This window comes from Periplaneta americana, chromosome 8 (assembly GCF_040183065.1).
Source record: "Periplaneta americana isolate PAMFEO1 chromosome 8, P.americana_PAMFEO1_priV1, whole genome shotgun sequence".
Taxonomy (NCBI): Eukaryota; Metazoa; Arthropoda; class Insecta; order Blattodea; family Blattidae; genus Periplaneta; species Periplaneta americana.
The window spans coordinates 113,849,933-113,871,417 of record NC_091124.1 but is presented as its reverse complement, the minus strand read 5'-3'; the positions used below and the strand labels follow the sequence as shown (position 1 = coordinate 113,871,417).

At 35.4% G+C, this 21,485-nt stretch overlaps 1 protein-coding gene across 5 annotated transcripts in view; it reads left to right on the top strand.

Moving 5' to 3' along the window:
• The window catches only part of LOC138704960 (folylpolyglutamate synthase, mitochondrial-like), a 154,332-nt gene that overhangs the window by 89,748 nt on the left and 43,099 nt on the right, over nt 1-21,485 (top strand). For all 5 annotated transcript variants that reach the window (XM_069833433.1, XM_069833437.1, XM_069833434.1 and 2 more), the window contains 2 exons: nt 4,196-4,340; nt 19,568-19,835. In XM_069833433.1, the coding sequence (XP_069689534.1) occupies nt 4,196-4,340; nt 19,568-19,835 (413 nt within the window). The remainder of the gene's footprint in view (nt 1-4,195; nt 4,341-19,567; nt 19,836-21,485) is intronic.

The window sequence follows — 21,485 nt, the reverse complement described above, 5'->3', positions numbered from 1 at the left end:
AAAGAAACGAGAGAATAAACAATTTATTTCTTGAACCGGTAGTAATAACTGGACCGTTGACATGTTCGCTCATAAGCCATTAACATATTGTTTTTACGTTGTGCTCATTACAAACAATACAGTAGAACTAAAGCAGAACACACCGCCATGACACAACAGTGCACAATGTCATTCGTCTGCTAATTCCCGCCCTATACATGAACCAATCAGATTCACTGATGGCGGCTGATGGAGACTGCCACCACCTCTGCAAGCTGATGGCACCGGTGCGAAACCAGTGGAGCATCAGTGAAGCCATCGGTGAAATTCGGAACACCGTGATGCCATCAGATTGCTCAGCGCTGAGATTCGGAATACGCTCATAGTGTTAAAAGTTGTGTAATCAAGATGTATGAAATATACAGTAAGTTCGTCAAGCCATCTTCTAATTCATGATGAATCTTTGTTGGAATCAATCATTTGGCATCAGATCCATCAAGCTACGAGGTTGATGTTTCTCATGAACAATTTGAAGTTGAGTTTAGGTTAAAATGGAATATACAGTAAAACTTCATTTATACGATTCTTACTTACACATTTTTCACACATACTTTTTTCTGAAGTCTCAGCAAAATTCCTATACTTTCTATGTTAATTTATTTCAGTTACTTATATGTTTTTCGTTTATACGTTTTCTCACTTAACCTGTACGATCGTATTTTAAACCCCGAGAGGTACAAAATATTCATTTATACGTTCTAATTAAATTTTGCTCAAAGTTAGATTTGCCGTGAAAATGTACGAACGCGAAAATACCATATTTACACCATTAAATATAATACGCACACTGCTTTTTTATCCTTAAATCCAGAAAAAAAAAAGCTGGTGAATATAACACACACTTGTGCTAAAAACCGTTCATGATTAAAATTATATTATCAGCAGTGCCAGATTTAGGCCTAGGCAATCTAGGCAGTTGTCGAGGGCTGCAATTTCCAGTGGGGCGCCATTTTCTTCTCTCTCTTTCTCTTCCACCCCCCCTTTTTTACAGTGAAATTTGTTTTTTAAAACACTTGTTGATAAATCTTTTCTGAAGTTTGTTCTTGAACACCTTGTTGAGGAAATCAGATATTCCATTTTGAATCTTGCGTACACTACTTTTAACACTTGAATATAATTAATTGATTAACTAGTGGACTTACTCGTGTTAATTATGTAAGATTTGTCCGGCTTACAGCTGTTTCAGTGCTTCACGCACCATCCTCAGAGCCTACTAGATCACGGCGTCATCTCGAGCTTCTCTGCCTGTTATGTGGGTGTGTTTGATTGTTGAAAGGTGTTGAAGAGTGGAGTCAAATATTGTGTGTGTACTGAAATTGATCTGTGTGTTGAGAATTTGATCGAGGTGTGTTTTAGTGTGTTTGTATATTTCGTATTGTTCTAGTGTGTTGAGTTTTTGGTTCTTGGGTTGTATGTGTAGGAAAACATACCTATCAGACCCCTAATCAACTACAAACAGGCACCAGCACACAAACTAGCCACAAACATGGACAAAATCATCAGAAACAACATAAAATTCAGAGAACAGACAACAATAAAGAACACTATAGACCTCTTCAACAAAACAAAACAACAACACATACCACACAATGCAACACTAGCATCTTTCGATATCACCAACTTATACACTAATATACCACTACAGGACACATTACAGATACTAAAACAAATGCTCATAGATAACAACACATCACAAGAATACATCGAAGAAATAATCGAAATCACAGACATCATAACAAAACAAAACTATTTCACACACAACAACAAATACTACACCCAAACAGAATCACCCATATCCAGCATACTAGCAGAGATATTTTTACACAACATAGAACAAACATACATACTCAACAATGAACACAACAAATATGCAGACAACATAATATACTGGCACAGATACGTAGACGACATACTCATACTATACAAAGGAAACAAAAGACAAATACACAAACTACACCAATACATAAACAAATTACACCCAAAACTTCAATACACACTAGAACTTGAAAACAACAACTCCATAAATTTCTTAGACATCACCATAACAAAAATCGACAACAAACACACCTACAAAATATACAGAAAACCAACCAACCCCCCCTCCCACACACACACACACGCACGCACACACACAACACAAACATGCTGCATTCAGGACAATGGTACACAGATTATTCAACATACCCATGAGCCAACAATATTACAATGAAGAAGTGAACACAATAAAATACATAGCACAAGAAAACAGATACAATCCAAACATAATAGACATCATAAGAAAGACAAAACAAAAACTTAACAAACACAAAAACACGGAAAACACAACACAAACACAAGAACACAAGAAATACATCACACTAACATATGAAAACAAAAGCACACATAAGAGCGCATCTTCATTCAGAAAGCAGAAGTACAACATAACATACAGAACAGAAAACACACTCCAAAGACATCTCAACACACAAAAAACACAAACAAATAAATACGACCACACAGGTGTATACAAACTCACATGTAATAGTTGCGATAAGTTCTACATAGGACAGACAGGCAGATCATTCCAAACACGCTACAAAGAACACATTAAAGCAATAACCAGAGGACACAATACATCTACATATGCCGATCACATAACCAATGCTAACCATACATACAATAACATAAATACGGACATGGAAATCCTACACACACAACCCAAGAACCAAAAACTCAACACACTAGAACAGTAAGAAATATAAAAACACACTAAAACACACCCCGATCAAATTCTCAACACACAGATCAATTTCAGTACATACACACTATTTAACTCCACTCTTCAACACCTTTCGACAATCAAACACACCCACATAACAGGCAGAGAAGTTCGAGGTGATGCCGTGATCTAGTAGGCTCTGAGGATGGTGCGTGAAGCACTGAAACAGCTGTAAGCCGGACAAATCTTACATAATTAACACAAGTAAGTCCACTAGTTAATCAATTAATCAGATATTGTTTTGTTATCGCATTGTCGCTATCACGGCGAGAGTAAAAGGAAAGTGTGCAGCTTCATAGTTATATTGTAATGCTGGTATCACGTTATTAACTATGAAACTTCTTAAATTTAACTGCTTGTATAAACAAGAATGCATTTTTGAAAATCAAATTGGATGTGTGTTTATTAGCTGTTTATTGCTATGGATAATAACCACAACTCTCAGTTACATTTCCAATATAATTATATCGTTAACAATACTATTTAATCACTTTACAGCATGTGCACTCTCGTATATAATTCGATATGAAAAGTTTATTCCGCAAAGAGTTGGAATTTATTTTTGAATTTATTTTTTACTTCCTATCGAAGTAAGAAATACTCGCAATTTATTATACCACCAACAAAACCAATGCTTAAAAATAAACCACAGCCTGCTTTTCACAAATACATTTTGTTTCAACAATGAATAAGTTTGAATATGTTTCTTTGCATCAAGTCTGATGTGCTTCATTAGATCAATTTTGATAACTTCATTAATGCTTTCTCTGTGAAGAAAGTGCGAAGGAAATCTTTATAATTCACAAGTAAGATGTATGTATTTTGATTCCAGTAATTTATTGTTTTCTGAATTGTAACATTTCATTTAAAACTAATTTAAACTAAACATGACTTATACAGGTCATCTGGCCCTGATTATCAGGACAGGTTATAAAGACATTCCTTTACCTCTAGCTATACTGGTACATCAAATTCATCCCATTTGCAGTATCAGAACTGTAACTTCTGATCAACAGGTCTGGGCTTGTGCCAGAACATTGATTGACAATCTTCAGAGTGAATTAGAGTGACACAGATGAATGGTCGATTACAAATGCAGTTTATAAAGAGAAGCACGTCAGTACACAAAATTACATCAAGACTGTTGTGAATAACTACAGTGATATAGATTTCAAACAATCGAATTGTTCGCTAATTAAGCAAAAAACGCTAATCCATCTTATTATTTGTTGATGTCATGACCATACATCAATTGAATTCATCAGATTCTTTTTTACTAAATTTACGAATTCGTTCTTTTGAAATAAGTTTCTCCAAGTAATGAGATCTTACTTAGAAATAAACTTGTTTACATTTTATGCTATAAACGTTTTAATTTAATTACTGAAATTATTCCAGAGCACCTTGCTAATTTGTCCACCTTTGGAATCATATGACTGGAGTTCCTTTGCACCACAACTGGAAAATGTAGCAAGTGTACAGGTCTTAAATGCATCTTTAGCTATACAACTGGCAAATGCTTGGATGTGGCAGCAAACAAATGGTTTGTACTTAAAGCTGTAATATTTAGTAGTGTGTGTATGTGCATGCACGTGTACAGGCCAGTTACTTTATGGTGACAGCTCCGGCCTGACGACGCAGTGGTTTGGGCCAGTTCACTGTCTTGTGTGTTGCAATTTAGTGTGTTACATACGTTTCATTTAGTTACTGAAATAGTTGTAGTGCTTCTGTTTTGTATTGTTTAGTATAACTTATATAGTATTTATTGTCTAGATTTAGTGTTATTTTCTGTTTGTGAAAATGCTGCCTGTTAGAAGCAAACTGAAAGGTCGGGTATTGCATTTGCAGTCTCGAGAAGTTGTGAGCAGTGTGTACCGCTTTATGAAGATAGCATCAGAAGAAAAAAACTGCAATAGACATAACAAATGTTGGAAAACTTGTGTGTCCGAGACCAGTGTTAGGCAAATAATAAGGGAGACTAAAGACATTGATTCCTGGACTTCAACTTCCTTCAGAACTCCACGTAAAGAAAGGCATCGATCGATACCAAAATCAACTGTTGACAACTTTAATGAACCTGTCATAAGACCATACATGAGTTCTACATTTCACAGAAACAGAGGCCCACACTTAAAATATATATACTATCGACTTTCAGACAGATATCTCGTCTCTGAGGAAAGTTATTTTAAAATTAGGATTTCGTTGAAAAAAAAAAAAACACAAAATAATCGCCAAATTCTGGTGGAGCATCACAGCATTAGGGCCAAAAGATTGCAGTATTTGAGGCAAATAAAGAAGTACAGAAAAGAAGGCCGCCCCATCATTTACATGGATGATGATGATGATGATGATGATGATGATGATGATGATGATGATGATGGGAAAGGTAACAGTGAAGCACTGATGAACATTACTGGTATTTCTGCATGAGTATATTTCATTGTTAATGATTAACTATTAAATATGGTGACTCCACTGCTGCTCATTGTATTTCCACATTAGTTTATTTCTTTAGTGTTTATTAGTGACTATTGTTCCGGAGTATGAAGTGAACACAGTGACTGGAGCTCAGAATTATACAGACGCTGCAACATGCGAGAGAGTAAGGTTAGACTTTATTTTTAATATGACTGTATTTTCCTCCTTCCATCCAGACAACGCTCGCTCCGTCTCATATCGGTCTCCCTCTCACACTCGTACCTCCTCCTCTCTCGTGTCAATGAGCTGTCATCATAAAGTAACTGGTCTGTACATCATAGGCCTCTATAGAGTAATTCCACGTCAAATCGCACAGCAATAAAACACGACCTTCCCGTAAATGGTCGAATTTTTTTTTCATGAATTTCAGACATCAAATAAGGAGACCCGTATTGTTTTATTTTCACAATTATTAATTATTTGTGTAGTTATGACTATTTGAAATTACGCAAATTATGCGCGCACTGTTACATAAACTCATTTGGAATTCTGTGTCTACATATAATTGAGATTTGCGGTTTGGCGCATTTGAAAGACTAAATACAACACTTTTTTTATTACTTTAGGCCTATCGCAAATAAATTAAAAATTTTGGCCTAATTTTTAATAATTTCTTTTTCAAAGCAAAATTACTATATTGAATTGTCAAGTTAAAATCTGAAAAAAAATATAGACTTGTTCCCCGATGTATTATCTGTAAACTACTGCATTTAGAAATGTGGGATCTGCACACATACATTTGTAACAATTTATTTTCCGGAGGCATGCACACGCTCGCGATTCCCAGCTAATGAACTGCTTGCAGCCATAGGCTAGAACTGCCCACAGAAAGTTTTAAGAAATCCCTCGTTACATATAATAACTGATGTCGCCACACTATAGAACAAATGCATTCATTCATCAAATGATTAATACCTTAAGGAACAGTAAAATATCTTATCTAAAGTTATTTTATTATTGTCAGCTCAGTTAAGAGGGGGAGCCCTTCACAATGCTATATGTTTATACTGTAATATAACCAAGTGTTTAATGATAGCAAGGCTGGGTAAGGCAGTAAACTTTATGGCAATAAACAGATGGCAGGAGACAAAATATAGAAGAGAAAAATAATCAGTCAGGGTTTGAATTTCATGGAGTGAAGTGACTTCTATACAACATGAGTGACGGTAAAGATCGCGCAATATATAAGAAGTGTTTAAATCCATTTGACCTTCCTAATCACGCTTTTAAAAAGAAAAGTACACTAAGACGCGTAAGTTGCGATTTATTGATAAAGCTCAATTTAAAGGGGTCTTTGAATCTGCGAATATGTGATTCGTGCCATAAAAAATCTATCAACTTCCAGATAGGTCAGGTGAAATTATACGTGGTACAGTCATTAAGTTCTGACACTGACGCCTGAAGGGTAGGCACCCACAAGAATCTGGATGTCTCAGCAGATGCCGCGTGATACGGTGTACACTTAAACAGATCGACATCCTCCCTCAATATAGTCGCCGTTGGCCGCTATGCACGTCTGCCAACTTTGATGTAGCTGCTGGAAGCACCGCTGAAAGATGTTGACAGGAAGATGCCGTACGGCTTCTCTTGTGGCAGTCATGACCTTTTCGGCCGCATAAAAATTACGCCCTGCTAGGATTGATTTCATGAGGGGAAAGAGAAAAAAAATCGCATAGTTCGAGATCAGGTGAGTACGGAGGGTGTGGCAAAACAGCGACCTGTTGCCTTGCAAGTTCCTCTTGGACAAGGATGGAGCGATGTGCAGGGGCGTTGTCGTGTAGCAACTGTCAATTCTTCCTATGCCAAAGCTCAGGACGCTTACGACGAATTGAATTCCTTAAACAGCCAAGAATCTCTTTGTAGAGGATCTTGTCTACAGTTGCACTTGTGGGATGAATTCTATGTGAACAATTCCATTTGAATAAAAAAAACTGTTAAAGCATCACCTTGCCTTTTGACCTGTCTTGTTGCGGATTTTTCTGTCGTGGAAATAATGGCGTTTTCCAGGTGGCGGATTGTCGCTTCAGTTGCGGATCGTAAAGGAAACACCATGTTTCGTCTCCAGTTATGATCGGTTATAGCAGTTTCGCCTAATTTCTGACAGAACGTGACGTTTGCCCGTTGCTCAAACTGCAACATACTCGAATTCCGACGCGCGCATTCAAATCACCGTCACAACAAAGACCGTAGTTCTGCTTACAGTGCATGCACTCAACTGTCTCTTGTTGGGTCGAGAGACTAACTGACAAGGTATCATACCATGGCGCCACCTATGCGCTATAGTGCATCACAACGCCACTATGCGCTCAGTATTAGAACTTAATGACTGTACCACGTATGTGAAGCCAGTAGTTCTTGTGATATTAATGAACATGAATCAAATGAAAGTGCGGACAGAGAAAGTGATTATCCCAGTTCTTCATCTAGCAGTTCTATGGATACAGCACTATAAATCAGTAATATTGAGGAATTAAACAAGAGTTTGTTGTCAATAGAACCCCCTCTCAAGAAAAGAAAACTACAACAAAAACGATACCACTGTGAAAAGTTTCAAAAAGTAAAAGGCTCCCTAGCAAGTAACGTTTTTCATGTAGAAGATGCATCGTCATCCCTTCAAAAGTCAGCCATATTTTATTTTTGATGGAATGCAAAGAAAATGCACAACCTGAAAATTACATAATTATTGCAGACTTTTCTGAAAATTATTCATTTGTAATACAAGATTCAGTACAAAGTATGCATTGGAACAAATGCCAAGCCACAATACATCCTTTTGTAGTATATTTGAAAGAAGATACAGAAATTCGTGACAAAAGTATTGTTGTCATCTCAGAAAGTATAAAACATGACACCGATTCCTTTCACTTTTTTCAGTCCAAAGCCATCTATTTCTTAAAGCAAGAATTCAACGATATGAAAAAATCATCTACTTTTCCGATGGATCAAGTTCACAATACAAAAACAAAAAGAATTTTAAAAATAATTGTTTACATGAAGACGATTATGGAATTAGCGCTGAATGACACTTCCTTGCAACGTCGCATGGTAAAGGTCCATGTGATGGCATTGGAAGAACTGTTAAAAGACTTGCCATGAGAGCCAGCCTATACAAGATCCTGTAACAACACAAAAAAAAAAAAAAAACTGTTTGATTGGTCACAAAAAACATTCTAATGTGTCATTTATATTTTGTCCATTGAATAAGCACAAAAACCACACTGAAAATTTGCAGGCGAGATACCACAATCTAAAACCAATAACTGGTACATTAAAATTACATTCTCATTCCGTTGTCAAAAACTGAAGATTTAGTAGAACAATTTTCTTTCGAGAAAGAAGGTAGACGAATGAAAATTTAAAGTGTAGTGTGAATAAAAACAAACGTTTAAGAAGCATAATGTACAAATATTTGAAGATATCATAATAAGTAAATTAGCAGTGTTTCCTCGAGTGACTTGATCCGTACTGGGTGTAATGTTGTAACGTTCACTTGATCATCCAGCGCCGATAAACCTCCCAGCGCACTTCAATGCTTCCTGTCCACTGCTGCTGCACCGAGTGCTACACATTGTTTTGTAATTAAATTTCCATTAAACTATTTGAGATCCATTGTGATTTTTTCTGGAATTATTAAGAATACTTCAGTGCACGTAGTAGGTTTTTTTTAGATTTTTAATATGGCTATTTCACATTGATATCTAAATTTAACAGAAGAAATACTGAAATCAGAAGTAAACACTGAAATAATGAAACAATTGTCCTTAGAGACAATTAATATTAGGTACCCTCCACAAAACTGGCTTCATTTATACACCGACGGATCCTTGATCTCCAGAGAACAAGGTGCACACTTGAATTCTCAGAGCATTATACCACACTTCCAGGAATTCTCTTCTATTTTCACTAATCTAGATGTCCAATATATTCTTGTTAGCAAGACGTGGCTAAAACCCTCGTTGCCTTCCTCACTCGATCACTTAAACAGCTATACTTTATGTAGAAAGATAGATTATACACACGAGAGGGTGGAGTTTGCGCATATATTAGGAATGATCTGCACCCTAAAATTATTCTAATATCACAAGGCGAAGCATTACGACCTGAATATTTGTTCATAGAAATACAAGCAAGTCTTCATAAATGTCTTTTAGCAGTTATTTATAAGCCTCCCAATGCTGGACAGTTATCTGATTTAGAAAGCCTGTTAGCCAATCTTTTACCGCAATACGAACATGTCTTAGTTGTGGAGGATTTCAATATTAATCTTCTGGCTGTCAGATCAAATGGGACTAATCAACTCCGTAATTTGTTCGAAACATTCAATCTAACAATTCTTCCACTCAATCCTACCCACCATACACCTACTTTCGATACTTTAATTGACCTAATCATTACGAATAATCCTGATGGAATTCTAACTTCAGGACAGTTACCAGTTCCAGGAATATCTGGTCATGATCTTATTTTTGACGAGTACTCTCTTCAGTGGCCAAAAAATGCAGCTAAGATAATTACTTACAGAGATCTAAAACGCATTGACAACAACCAACTAACTTCCGACGCCTTACAAATGCCATGGCATACTATTTTTTATTAATCACAGTTGACGAAAAAGTTTCCACCTTTAATGACATGGTAATACAATTATTCGACAAACATGCACCTTTAAAGAAGAGATGTGTCACCCGTCGACCCGCCCCATATCTGAATGACAGTATTCGTAATCTTATGACGTCACGTGACGCTGCTTTCTGGAAGTACAGATCTGCCGAAAACTTTAACAACTATAAAAAACTTAAAAACAGAACCACACACAGCATTAGGAATGCCAGGACGAATAGAAGGAATAGTGTACGCACTCAGAGAGTTTACACGGGTCTGCCGCAACGCGGCGCTTCTATCGCTAGGCTCCTGACTTGGAGGAAGTTCACAGTTCTTGTTACGTTAAATGTAGTCCTTTTTAAAAGCAAATTTCTACCATTTAACCTGTCTATTCGTAATTTTAGGAATACCTGCATAGTCCGTTATTCATAATTAATAGCCTTCTCTCAGTTACTACTATTATGAACGTTCGTAACAGAAAATACAATGTGATCTGAAATGCTATGAAAGCGATAAGTTCAGTATTTAACAAGTTGCGAATTCAGGGACAGAAAACTCTACAAAATGTTAAATAAAACAACAGTTGAAAGATATTTTACGTGCTTATAAATTAATTAAATTACTCACCATATGAATGATTAGTTGCCTGCTACCTTCGAGAGTTTGCGGGATGACTTGGTGGATTTACGAGCTTGTAATTTTTTTCGGATTTCCTTTGTCCTGAAGAAGAATCGGCACTTTAAGTAGCGGTAAACTAATTTAGGAATAATATCCATGACGCGTTCTCTGCAACAACCTGCTCCCGAAGATTGGATCGTAAGAGCGTCAATAGTGTCAAGACAGTCATAGAAGATATCACCCCACGTTGCACTTGCTGAACTAATCTTTTCTTTAATTTTCATTTCTGTTTGAAGAAGTATGTCGTACACAGCTTGGGAGAGATGGGTTAAAAAACTGATGTTCCTACCGGATCCGTAGTCCTTGATTTGGGTGAGAGCTGCACAATGTTTTAGATACATTACTTTTCTGTCGAAGGGAATGGACATAGAGGGTACATGCAATAAACTTAGAGGAATGATTTACGACATAACCTGCCACATGATACACTAAACATCTGTCAATCAACACGGCAGGAGTGATATTTACCAACTCGGGCACAGCACTTTCCCAGTCTTGACCATGCATTTCTTCAAAAAGAACAATTTTTCTTTCATACAAGTTTCTACAGACTTCTTAACTGCCTTGTTATGTAATTCCGCATTTCGCGCTAATGTTCGCATTTGGTTCACAAAAGATGTGAGTTTTCACTTTTCGGATCACAGTTTCCTGCAATGTTAAGGACCTGCTTTGCAGGGACATAAATACATTGTAATAAATGCATATGGAGAAAATCTATCGTAGAAGGATGGTCATTTGAACTGAGTGAACGTAAAATTCCGAAGTGACGTTCCAAGGGGTCTTGGGTGAGTTTCCCTGTTAGGACATATTTGTATCCTTTGCTCCAGAGCCATTGACTCATTTCTAAGGTACTCTGCAAGGTTACTACTAAAGACTCCATTGTTATACCAGAAGCAAATGTGTTGGTTGTAGTTCTGAGACAATGAAGAAAATCAATAAGGAATTTGTGGTTAGAAGAGTCTGTATGAAGAGCCTGAGCAGGAGTGTGTTAATTTAATGCGTCGGCAATGCAGTTTAAATGCCTTTTAAATTCTTCAGTGTCCTCACTGCCCTCGAAACCCGATGACCCTACTTACGATAAAATTTGAGACCTTTGGCGACACTGTCACTGAAGAGTTGAAACGCAAGTCTGGCATTCATTCTCTGAAAGGACGAAGGATCTAAATGACCTGTTGTCAACTTGGGACAAACCCTAAGACCGGCACATCCAGATAAATCTTCCTCAAAAAGTCTCTTATAAAAACTGAAATTGATGTTTTTCTCCTTGTAAGAGAGTTCGACTTTATCATGGAAATAATTTCTTATGCATTTCAATATGTGCACGAAATCTGAGAATGCCCATATCTTCCTTTTTTCGTCGGACGGATTAGGAATATAGCATTGTACTGGCAATTTTTTTCCATTGATTTCTAAAGATTTCCAGGCCTTTTTATTTGTTTGACTGCCATCACAAGTGAAACCGACTACTCTCGCCCCAACTGCTTCTAATTGTAGTATAAGTTGAATAAGAATTTTAGCGAGAATATCACCTGGAGTAGCGTTTCTGCTAGCGTAAATAGCAATTGGTTGAATCCAATCTTGCATAAATACTAATGCATGATTTGCTAATTGTTTCTTTTGGACATCCGACGTGAAATCTCCGAAATCAACAAATACGTCCACTCTAAGGGAATAATTATTAAATTGAATTTCTTCTCTGAATTTGACCTCATCGAATATTACCACTCCGCAACGTTTATTTTCATATATTTCATCATTTCGGTAAATTGGGGAAAATATGAGGTACAACTCTTAATTGTAATTTTTAACGCACTCGCGGTATTGCTGTCTTATGACGTCTTACGTGTATATTAAAACAGTCTGATCGGTTATTTACCGAAAGCTGCCTATCTTTCCGCGGAATCGCTCTGGCCCACTTTCCAAACTCATCTTTTTCTTTGGGAGATGAAAAGAAATGTCTTGTTACACTATTTCTACTGTATTCTGATCTATAACCCGGAACAAAACAGTACAGAATTTTTGTAATTATTTTGTAAACCACCACACAACATTCTTTTGTCACTGGTTAATTCAAAGCACAACAAATTGAAGACATCTACATAACTCAACAACAAAGCATATTAACAATCCCTAGCAACTTTCATCATTAAACGCGTGAGAAATATATTTTCGAGGTGTCTGACTTAGACAACAGATGGAGCGTAGCGATCAAGCGACACTAGTTGTCAGGTCCGCCACCGACAATGGGAAAGCATAGGAGTGCATACACTTTTTCTTCTATTCGTCCTGGGAATGCTAAATGCCGTCACGCCCTGAGTCTCGTCGACCTGTCCATTCCCCCACGGTGTCTTTGGAATAACTTACGTGATAATGGAGTAGGGAAGAAAGCATCAGAAGCTGAAGTTATAAACATACTACTTGATAAGCGCAATGAATACTTTACCTCACCTCCCACTATACGACCTGAAAAACAGCCAAAACTAAATACAAGTAATACTCTCCTAGCTAATATTCCTTCTTCTCGCGAAAAATTTTTCTTCTCGCACATTACTGATTCTGAAATAAGGAGGGCTCTTAAAACCATTAAATCTAACGCACAAGGCACTGATAACATAAGCATAGTCTTTATGAATAAGTTAGTCGATGTTGTGCTTCCCGTAATAACCCATATTTTCAATTCTTCAATTATCATGTCTGCTTATCCGTAACTCTGGAAAACAGCTTTGGTACGTCCACTTCCTAAAGCAAATTCACCTACTTCTGCCAAAGAATATAGACCAATCTCAATTCTTCCTGTTTTATCTAAAGCCCTGGAACGCATCATTCATAAGCAGTTGTCAGACTATCTAATAGAATTTAATCTTTTAGACACTTTACAATCAGGATTCAGAAATGACATAGCACTTCTATTGCTTTGTTGAATGTTACTGAGGACATATGTGCAGCCATGGATAAACGACAGGCTATTGTACTAGTTTTATTGGACTATAGCAAAGCCTTTGATTCGGTTGACTTCCATCTACTATTGACTGAACTACAAACACTATATTTTTCTGATAGTGCTATTGCCTGGATGCATTCCTACCTTACTGGCCGCCAGCAGCATGTCATATCTAATAACTGTTTCTCATCTTGGCGTACTGTAGACACAGGAGTTCCTCAGGGTTCAGTATTAGACCCCTTGCTCTTCTCTATTTATATAAATGAAATTTCTAAATCATTTAAGCACTGTAGATATCAAATATATGCAGACGGCGTTCAGTTGTATATTTCAGCCCATCCTGATGCACTAAATGACAGCATTAATAGTCTTAATGAAGGTCTTGATTCCATCTCTTCCTGGTCTCAACAATTTGGACTTAACCTAAACCCATGTAAATCACAGGCTATTGTGTTCGCGAACCGTACATTAATTCCTGATGTCAACGGCCTGAATATCCCACCTGTGAAACTGAACAAAACAATCAACCCGTTTAGCTCTACCATAAAAAATCTCAGAGTGCATTTCGAATCTAATCTCAGTTGGGATACACATATTAAATATACATGTAAGAAGGCATTCTCCATTCACTAAAAAGATTGTATTATCCATCTAAATTAAAACAGATGCTGGTAGAGACACTCATTCTACCTCACTTCGATTATTGCGACGTTTTGTTCAGTGATCTCAGGATTAATTCCACTCAGAAACTACAGTGTGTTCATAACGTGTGTGTTCGCTTCATTTGTGATGTTCACTACTATATCTCACCTTCTTTCGAGAAGTTATCATTACATGAGAAGAGAAATCTGCACTCGCTTTCTCTCTTATATCGAATTATGCACACTTCATCCCCCTCTTATTTATTCGCCCATTTTCATACTCTCTCCGGCTATCATAATATTAATACTCGATCACAACGTGATAACACGCTAGAAATTCCACTTCACACATCATCTCTGTATTCCTCATCTTTCACCGTTGCTACCTCTCATTACTGGAACTCTCTGCTGCCTGAAGTCAAGAGCTGCCGAACATTGAAATCTTTCAAATCCAAGTTAGAAAATTATCTTATGACGAGTTGCCAAACTAACTTACTATTATGACAAGTGTTGTTTTGCATGTTTCCACGTATTCACATTTTTTTATGTTCTAGTGATATTTAACTTCTTTTGTCTTTTTTTTTATTTCATATTTCTGGATAAATGGTATATCTATAATGTGATAACTTGAGCTATATATAATCATAATTTTCCTTACTATGTGTACCTAAAAATATTGTATTCATTGTATGCTTTGTACTTCACTATTTTATTACTACTATTACTATTATTATTATTATTATTATTATCAATAATTGTCTTATTTTTTTTATACTTTGTCTCATTTATTTTGACCTGCTGTTCACATTTTATTATGCTTTTTCCTTTCTTTGCGTATGTTATATATTATGTCTGATTTCTACTTACTTGTTGTTTATGTTACATTATTATCTTATTCAGTTTTGTGTGTAAAATTGTAGTGTACTTTGTAAATTTGTAGTGTTTTTGTAATGCAGTTTTACTCCTGGTTGAGTGTTAAAGAAGGCCATATGGCCATAACTCTGCCAGGTTAAATAAACCATTATTATTATTACTATTATTATTATTATTATTATTATTATTATTATTATTATTATTACTATTATTATTATTACTATTATTATTATTATTATTATTACTAGCTGAAAGCACCCGGCGTTGCCCGGGTTTTCCTTTCTGCTTCTATTTTTAATTAAACTGGTTATTAAATTTTCGGAAATCTCGGAAACCTAACTATACACAACCAAAATGAATAGTCTTTACTTAGCTTTCCTCGCCCACAAAAATGAAACTTTACTTAACGTCACTTACATGAATTAATTAGCCAAATGCCTGCGGGTTAACTCAATTTAAAACAGTTGTAATTCAGGCACTGAAAAGAAAACATTTCATCATGTCCTGATGTTAAACTGATGTTTTAAATTTATTTATTTATTTATTTATTTATTTATTTATTCATTTATTCATTTATTAATTCATTTATTCTGGTGTAGTTAAGGCCAATAGGCCTTCTCTTCCACACCTCCAAAAATACAAATAAAATTATAGAAAAATCAAACTATAAACAAAGTAAAACCCTACGAAAATATAATTCCTTCTCCTCTTTCTGATTAGTTTCAGCATCGAATCAATATATATATATATATATATATATATATATATATATATATATATATATACACATATATAATTTAATTTATATTGGAAGATTTTTTACCTCTTGACCGCTGTACAAACACTTATATCATACCCAGTTTTTTTTAATATAACTTGAAACTATATCTCATAAATTCAGAACATATTATTTTAATTCTAATTTTATACACAGAATACAGATACAATATAAACTCTCAATAAGTCATTTTTTAACATAAAGACTAATATTCTGAGAAACGTGTAGACCTACCGGTATTTTAGACATTAAGAGATTTTTATTTCCACAACGCTTAACATACTAAATTTTCAACGTGATTATACAGATATAATTTCGCAGCAACACATTTTCGGACGTGAACAACAATATTTTGAGAATTAATACAATGTTATTTTCAGTGGACTTATGTACATTCACATACTACATTAACAACATGACAAAAGTATCATTGAATTGCTTATTGATATGTGTAAAATCTTTTTTTTTTTTTTCACTTCTTTGTATAAAATATAGTTGAGGATGTGAAAAAACACTCAGTTTTTAAGTTAATGTCTGCAACTTTGAGCGACTGTCCTTGAGCTTCGTTTTAATATGGTCATTACAAATGCTAGTGGCATTGAAATTGCAGTTGCTTAAAATTGAATGAGTATCCTAGCAATACGTGGAATAAAAACATCTCCTTTTATTTTTGCAGTTAATATTGCCAATTCTTTTACGTTTCATATGAGTTTTTCACACCAATTGAAGGGCTTAGTGGAAGAAGGGGGTATCCCTCAAAAGTATGTTTTTGAGATATTTAGCATTTTGTTAGATTCTCTGTAACTTAAGGAAAATAATAAGAATCACAAAGTCTTTCGGATAATGTGTTCGGTAGGTATTGAACTAACTTTCTGCAAATGTACAGCATAATATCTTGATTATTATTGTTATTGTAGGAAAATTTCACTTATGATATACTATATTTTACAACAAAGAAAGAAACAAACTTTGAAAGGTATTAATCAAAAGACACTTAAATAAGATTCATTTGTTTGTCTGTTGAGTCAACTGTTCCGAAGACAGGTCTGAACATCATAAGTGATACCAACAAGGCACCACTTATGTGGCAACTAGACCAGGAGGTAATGGGTTATGATCATTGTTTTCTACTTCACATCCATTATCTGATTTCAAATTTAAATAAAAGTTGTGATGAATTGGAGGTATGAACTTTAATATGGACAGTATGTCAGGACGCTAAGCAGCTTTGATGAGTAATCCATCGGGGTGCTTTGGTTTCATAACTGTGCTTGCTATACAGGGTATTAAAAATGTCCAATATTTTAGGAGGTGCTAGTATGCATCAAAACAAGAAAATAATGTCTAATAAACATCGGTCCTACAACATATACTTTCTGAACACTTCTTCATAGGAGGTGCCTAATCTAATGTCCACTCATCGCAATGCATTTCTCTGCCCTTTGGCGTAAGGAATCACGCACTCTTTGAAATTGACCTGATTCCTTTATGTGTCCCCATAACAAAAGTCTAGGAGATTTAGGTTTGGGGAACGAGCAGGCCAAGGTGTGGGGCTTCCCCGACCATTGCAGTGGTCTTGAAATGTCAACGTCAGGTGTTCACGCACATTGTGGTGAAAATGTGCTGGTGCGCCATCGTATATGAACCACATCTGTAGTCCTGCTGACATGACACAATTTCCAGCAAGGCAGGCAATACGTTAATAAGAAAGTCCTAAAAGTCTCTGTGGTAGCACATATGGCCCTATTAATCTTTCACCAAGAATGCCTGCCCATACGTTGATTGAGAATGGGTGCTGATGCCTCGTTTCTTCAACTGAATGGGAATTTTCATCAGCCCACACATGCTGATTATGAAAATTCACAACACCATCTCTGCTGAACCCTGCTCATATCCGCAACCAGACTTTTGTTTTCAGTATTCCTTGCGACGTATCATTATTCCATGCCAAAGGTGTCAACTACGGTATGATTTTCTGGTAGTCTGCTGTATTGTAGGGCAGAGAAATGCGTTGCCATGAATGGACGTCACATTCAGCACCTCTTATGAACAAGTGTGTGTTGTAGAACCCATGTTTATTAAACATTATTTTCTTATTTTGATGCATACTATCACCTCCTAAAATAGTGGATAGTTTTTAACATCCTGTATTTGGTGGCTTTTCTTTTCCTGTATGTTAGTGAACACTTTAGCAGACATTACTTTGTCTGTGCGTGTAATATATTCTTGTCCACTGTTTCGTGCCTTCTGTCTGCTGTTGTCTTTTCATTTTATGGATTTCTTTTCCTCTTTTTGCTATTATTTGTCTTATTTTCACCATTTCGTCACTTACAAAAACATTAGTACGGTCAACATCCGCCATGTTGCTTGGAAACTTATTGTATCAAAGCAGTATTCTCCCATTGGTCAGTTAGGTAAACAGCTGGCCAATCAGAACCAAGGTTTCAAGGAACTGTGGGATACCTCCTTATTCCATTCAGAATTTTGATACAACTTACAAAGCCCTTTCATATGTTCATATTTACTTTAAAATGGGACTATCCCTTACTTAAATAGCACATCAAACTAACAGTAGATGGACTCAGCTTTCATAATATGGACTTAGTTCATTTTTTGCCAAAATGTGGGATACCCCCATATTCCACTAACCCCTTCAATTCTTATTCGTGCATAATTTTGGTGGGTTAATATTTCGCAATAGTTCTATTGGTTATTCAATATTAAGTAAGTTAAATTATGTGGTAGCAATCCTTGTAGTTTCAAAGAATTCTAGAATTCAGTTATATCAAACAGTCTGCTCACTATCTACAAAACTGCATTGAGGAATTCATAATACGGTCCTGGACTGCGTAAAGATACTAATGCATGAATTATCTAGTTTAGCCTTCATGATGTGTAACAACAATGTAATTTAATTTCGTGTTAAAATTTCCAAGGCCTCGTGAAAGTCGATGTTGAATACAACAGACAATAATAAAGAACAATTGACTGTAGAAGATTTTGCATTTTAATATTATACATGAATATTTGATCTGTTTACTTTTATTTTTTATATTTTTAATTAATTTAACTTCCATTTGCACAATTTTAATGTAGCTTATGTTCTTCTCCTGGTTATGAAGGTTAAATGTGCAAACTTTGGCACATATTGGTCAAAGCGTGTAGATTTGTATAGAGAACATACATACATACATACCCACATTCAATTTTATATATTAAGATTATTATTATTTTAATAATAATAATTATAATAATAATAATAATAATAATAATAGTTTTATTTAGACCAAAAAGTAACCTATTATTTATATATTTTTGTTATCACTATATCATGATCATGATTTCTTTACAAGTTAGCTTTATTTAATCTAGCTATTCAAGTAGAACATGACATGTTGTTGAATTGTGGACCCTGGTCAGAACAGTTGCCACCATCATCTCCCCATTCTTGAACATATGCAAGTATGATGCACTTAATGTTAATAATAATAATAATAATAATAATAATAATAATAATAATAATCAGAATCAGCACCATCATCATCGCATTTTTCCATGTACTAGATTTTGTTCCATTTTTAATCAAATGACTTACTAATATTAGGCCTATATGACTATTAGCATAATTAAGCATAATTTGAATTGGAATAATTGTGTTTCTCCCTTCTGCCTATTCTGCAGTAAAGTTTTAAACGAACTTTCTTATAATTAACTCATCTTACAAGGTCACATTCACAGAGTACCAGTAGGTAATGAAGTGTTTCTTTATTTTATAGGTGTTCAGAGATGCATGAGTTGCAATGGTTTAATGTCGCAAAGAAGTGCTGGAGCATCTGCAGAACAAGACTTGAACCTACTTGTTGCACCATCATTTCCAATCACTTCCAAAGTAGCTTTAGGTCTCAGATTTTGTAGTTGGCCTGGTAGGAATCAAATCATACACCACGGTTTATTTCACTACTTCCTAGATGGTGCTCACACAGTTGAAAGTTTATGGTTCTGTGCTGACTGGTTCATACGGAATTCTGGAGCAATTCTCAACAAGTAAGTTTACTTTCTCTTTGAAGCAGAAAATGTAAGAACTACTATTAACCAAGAACGAATATAGAGAAGGTCTACTTAGACATCAGCAATTAAATGGGTAATGTAGTAATGAAGTTATATAATCTGGATTTTACGTTTTTGAAGGGACTACTTAAAATGAATGCAAAATTAAAGAAATTTAAATTTACATAGGTTTTGATGCTACAGACATTCAAGTAATACATTAACACAATATACCACAAATATATACCTCTTCCTGCTGCACGACAGGGCACACGGGATGGCTCCGTTTAGCCTTTACCCATTTCAGCGAGTGCTGACGACCACTGGTCTATAGCAACACAATGCAGATCAGAAACAAGGCAAAAATAATCACAATTTTCCAATAGCCAGCCAATAAATCCTGATGCAAATATCACTATCGGTTAAAAAGAATAATTACTGTGCATATGTTACAAGAAAAAGTCAAAACACCTTAAATGATACTAATAAGTACACATAAATTAACATCAAACTGTTCTATTTCTCCAACTCATTCCAAGGTCCCTTATTACTTTAGACTCCTTGATCAGAAACATTGTAAATCTTAATTCATACCAGAGAGGTTTTCTTATGACTCCTTGAAACTTTCATTAATATTAACATAGTAGATGGAATTCTGCGATCAGCTACTTCTAATAAGACCTCGGCATACCTAATTTTTCTTGCTATCAGCAAGGCATTTGATAGCGTAGGGCATGACCATCTGATATCTACAATTCAAAGTTCTGTGCTGCCTCTCCGGATACAGAAATTATTAATTAACATGCTTGTAAATAATACTACCTGCATTCAAGCTGGGAGTAAACAGACTGCAGCAATTCAATTAAGAAGAGGAGTGATGTAGGCTGATCCTGTTTCACCATTCTTGACCATATTCTAAATGACCTAACTGAAAGAGATGTAGCAGATACTTTTGGTTATCGATTAATCGATTAACCCTCGATACAGATCCTGTAACGATATTAGGATTCGCTGATGATCTTGTCATTATTGATAAAGATAGTGCTGCCGCTAATGTTTTAATGACTATGGTTATCAACAATTTGCAAGAAATAGATTTGAAAATAAATCCAATGAAATCTAAGGGTAATCGTTATTGAAAATGGACAACTTACTAGCGACGTCATCCATATGACATTTGGCAGCATTGATAGTATTACTTCAGATCAAAAAATTAAATATTTAGGTGTTACATTTAATCAAGCCTTAGTATTTGACAAACAAAAAATATTAGACAAGCTCCGAAATAACTTGGATACTCCATATACAATTCATTTGCTTCAGCCTCACCAGAAACTAGGTGTAATAAATCAATTTATCGGACCGGCTCTTGAAATAAACAAGAAAACTTTTAATTAAGGATGATGAAATAAAAAATAAACATGAATAATTTTAAAAGGAACAATTATTGAAAGTACAATTTTCAAATTTGAATGTTTTAGTGGTCCGGCCAAGCTACAAACTCACTGTATCATCCTGCTTTTTTGCTTGCTTTGGAGCCCTGTCTCATCTTGCATGGTAACTGAGATGTTCAATTGTTTTTATTATAATAGTCAAATCACGAGGATTCCACAAGACTGGACGTAATTTATGAGGTCCAATGTACTT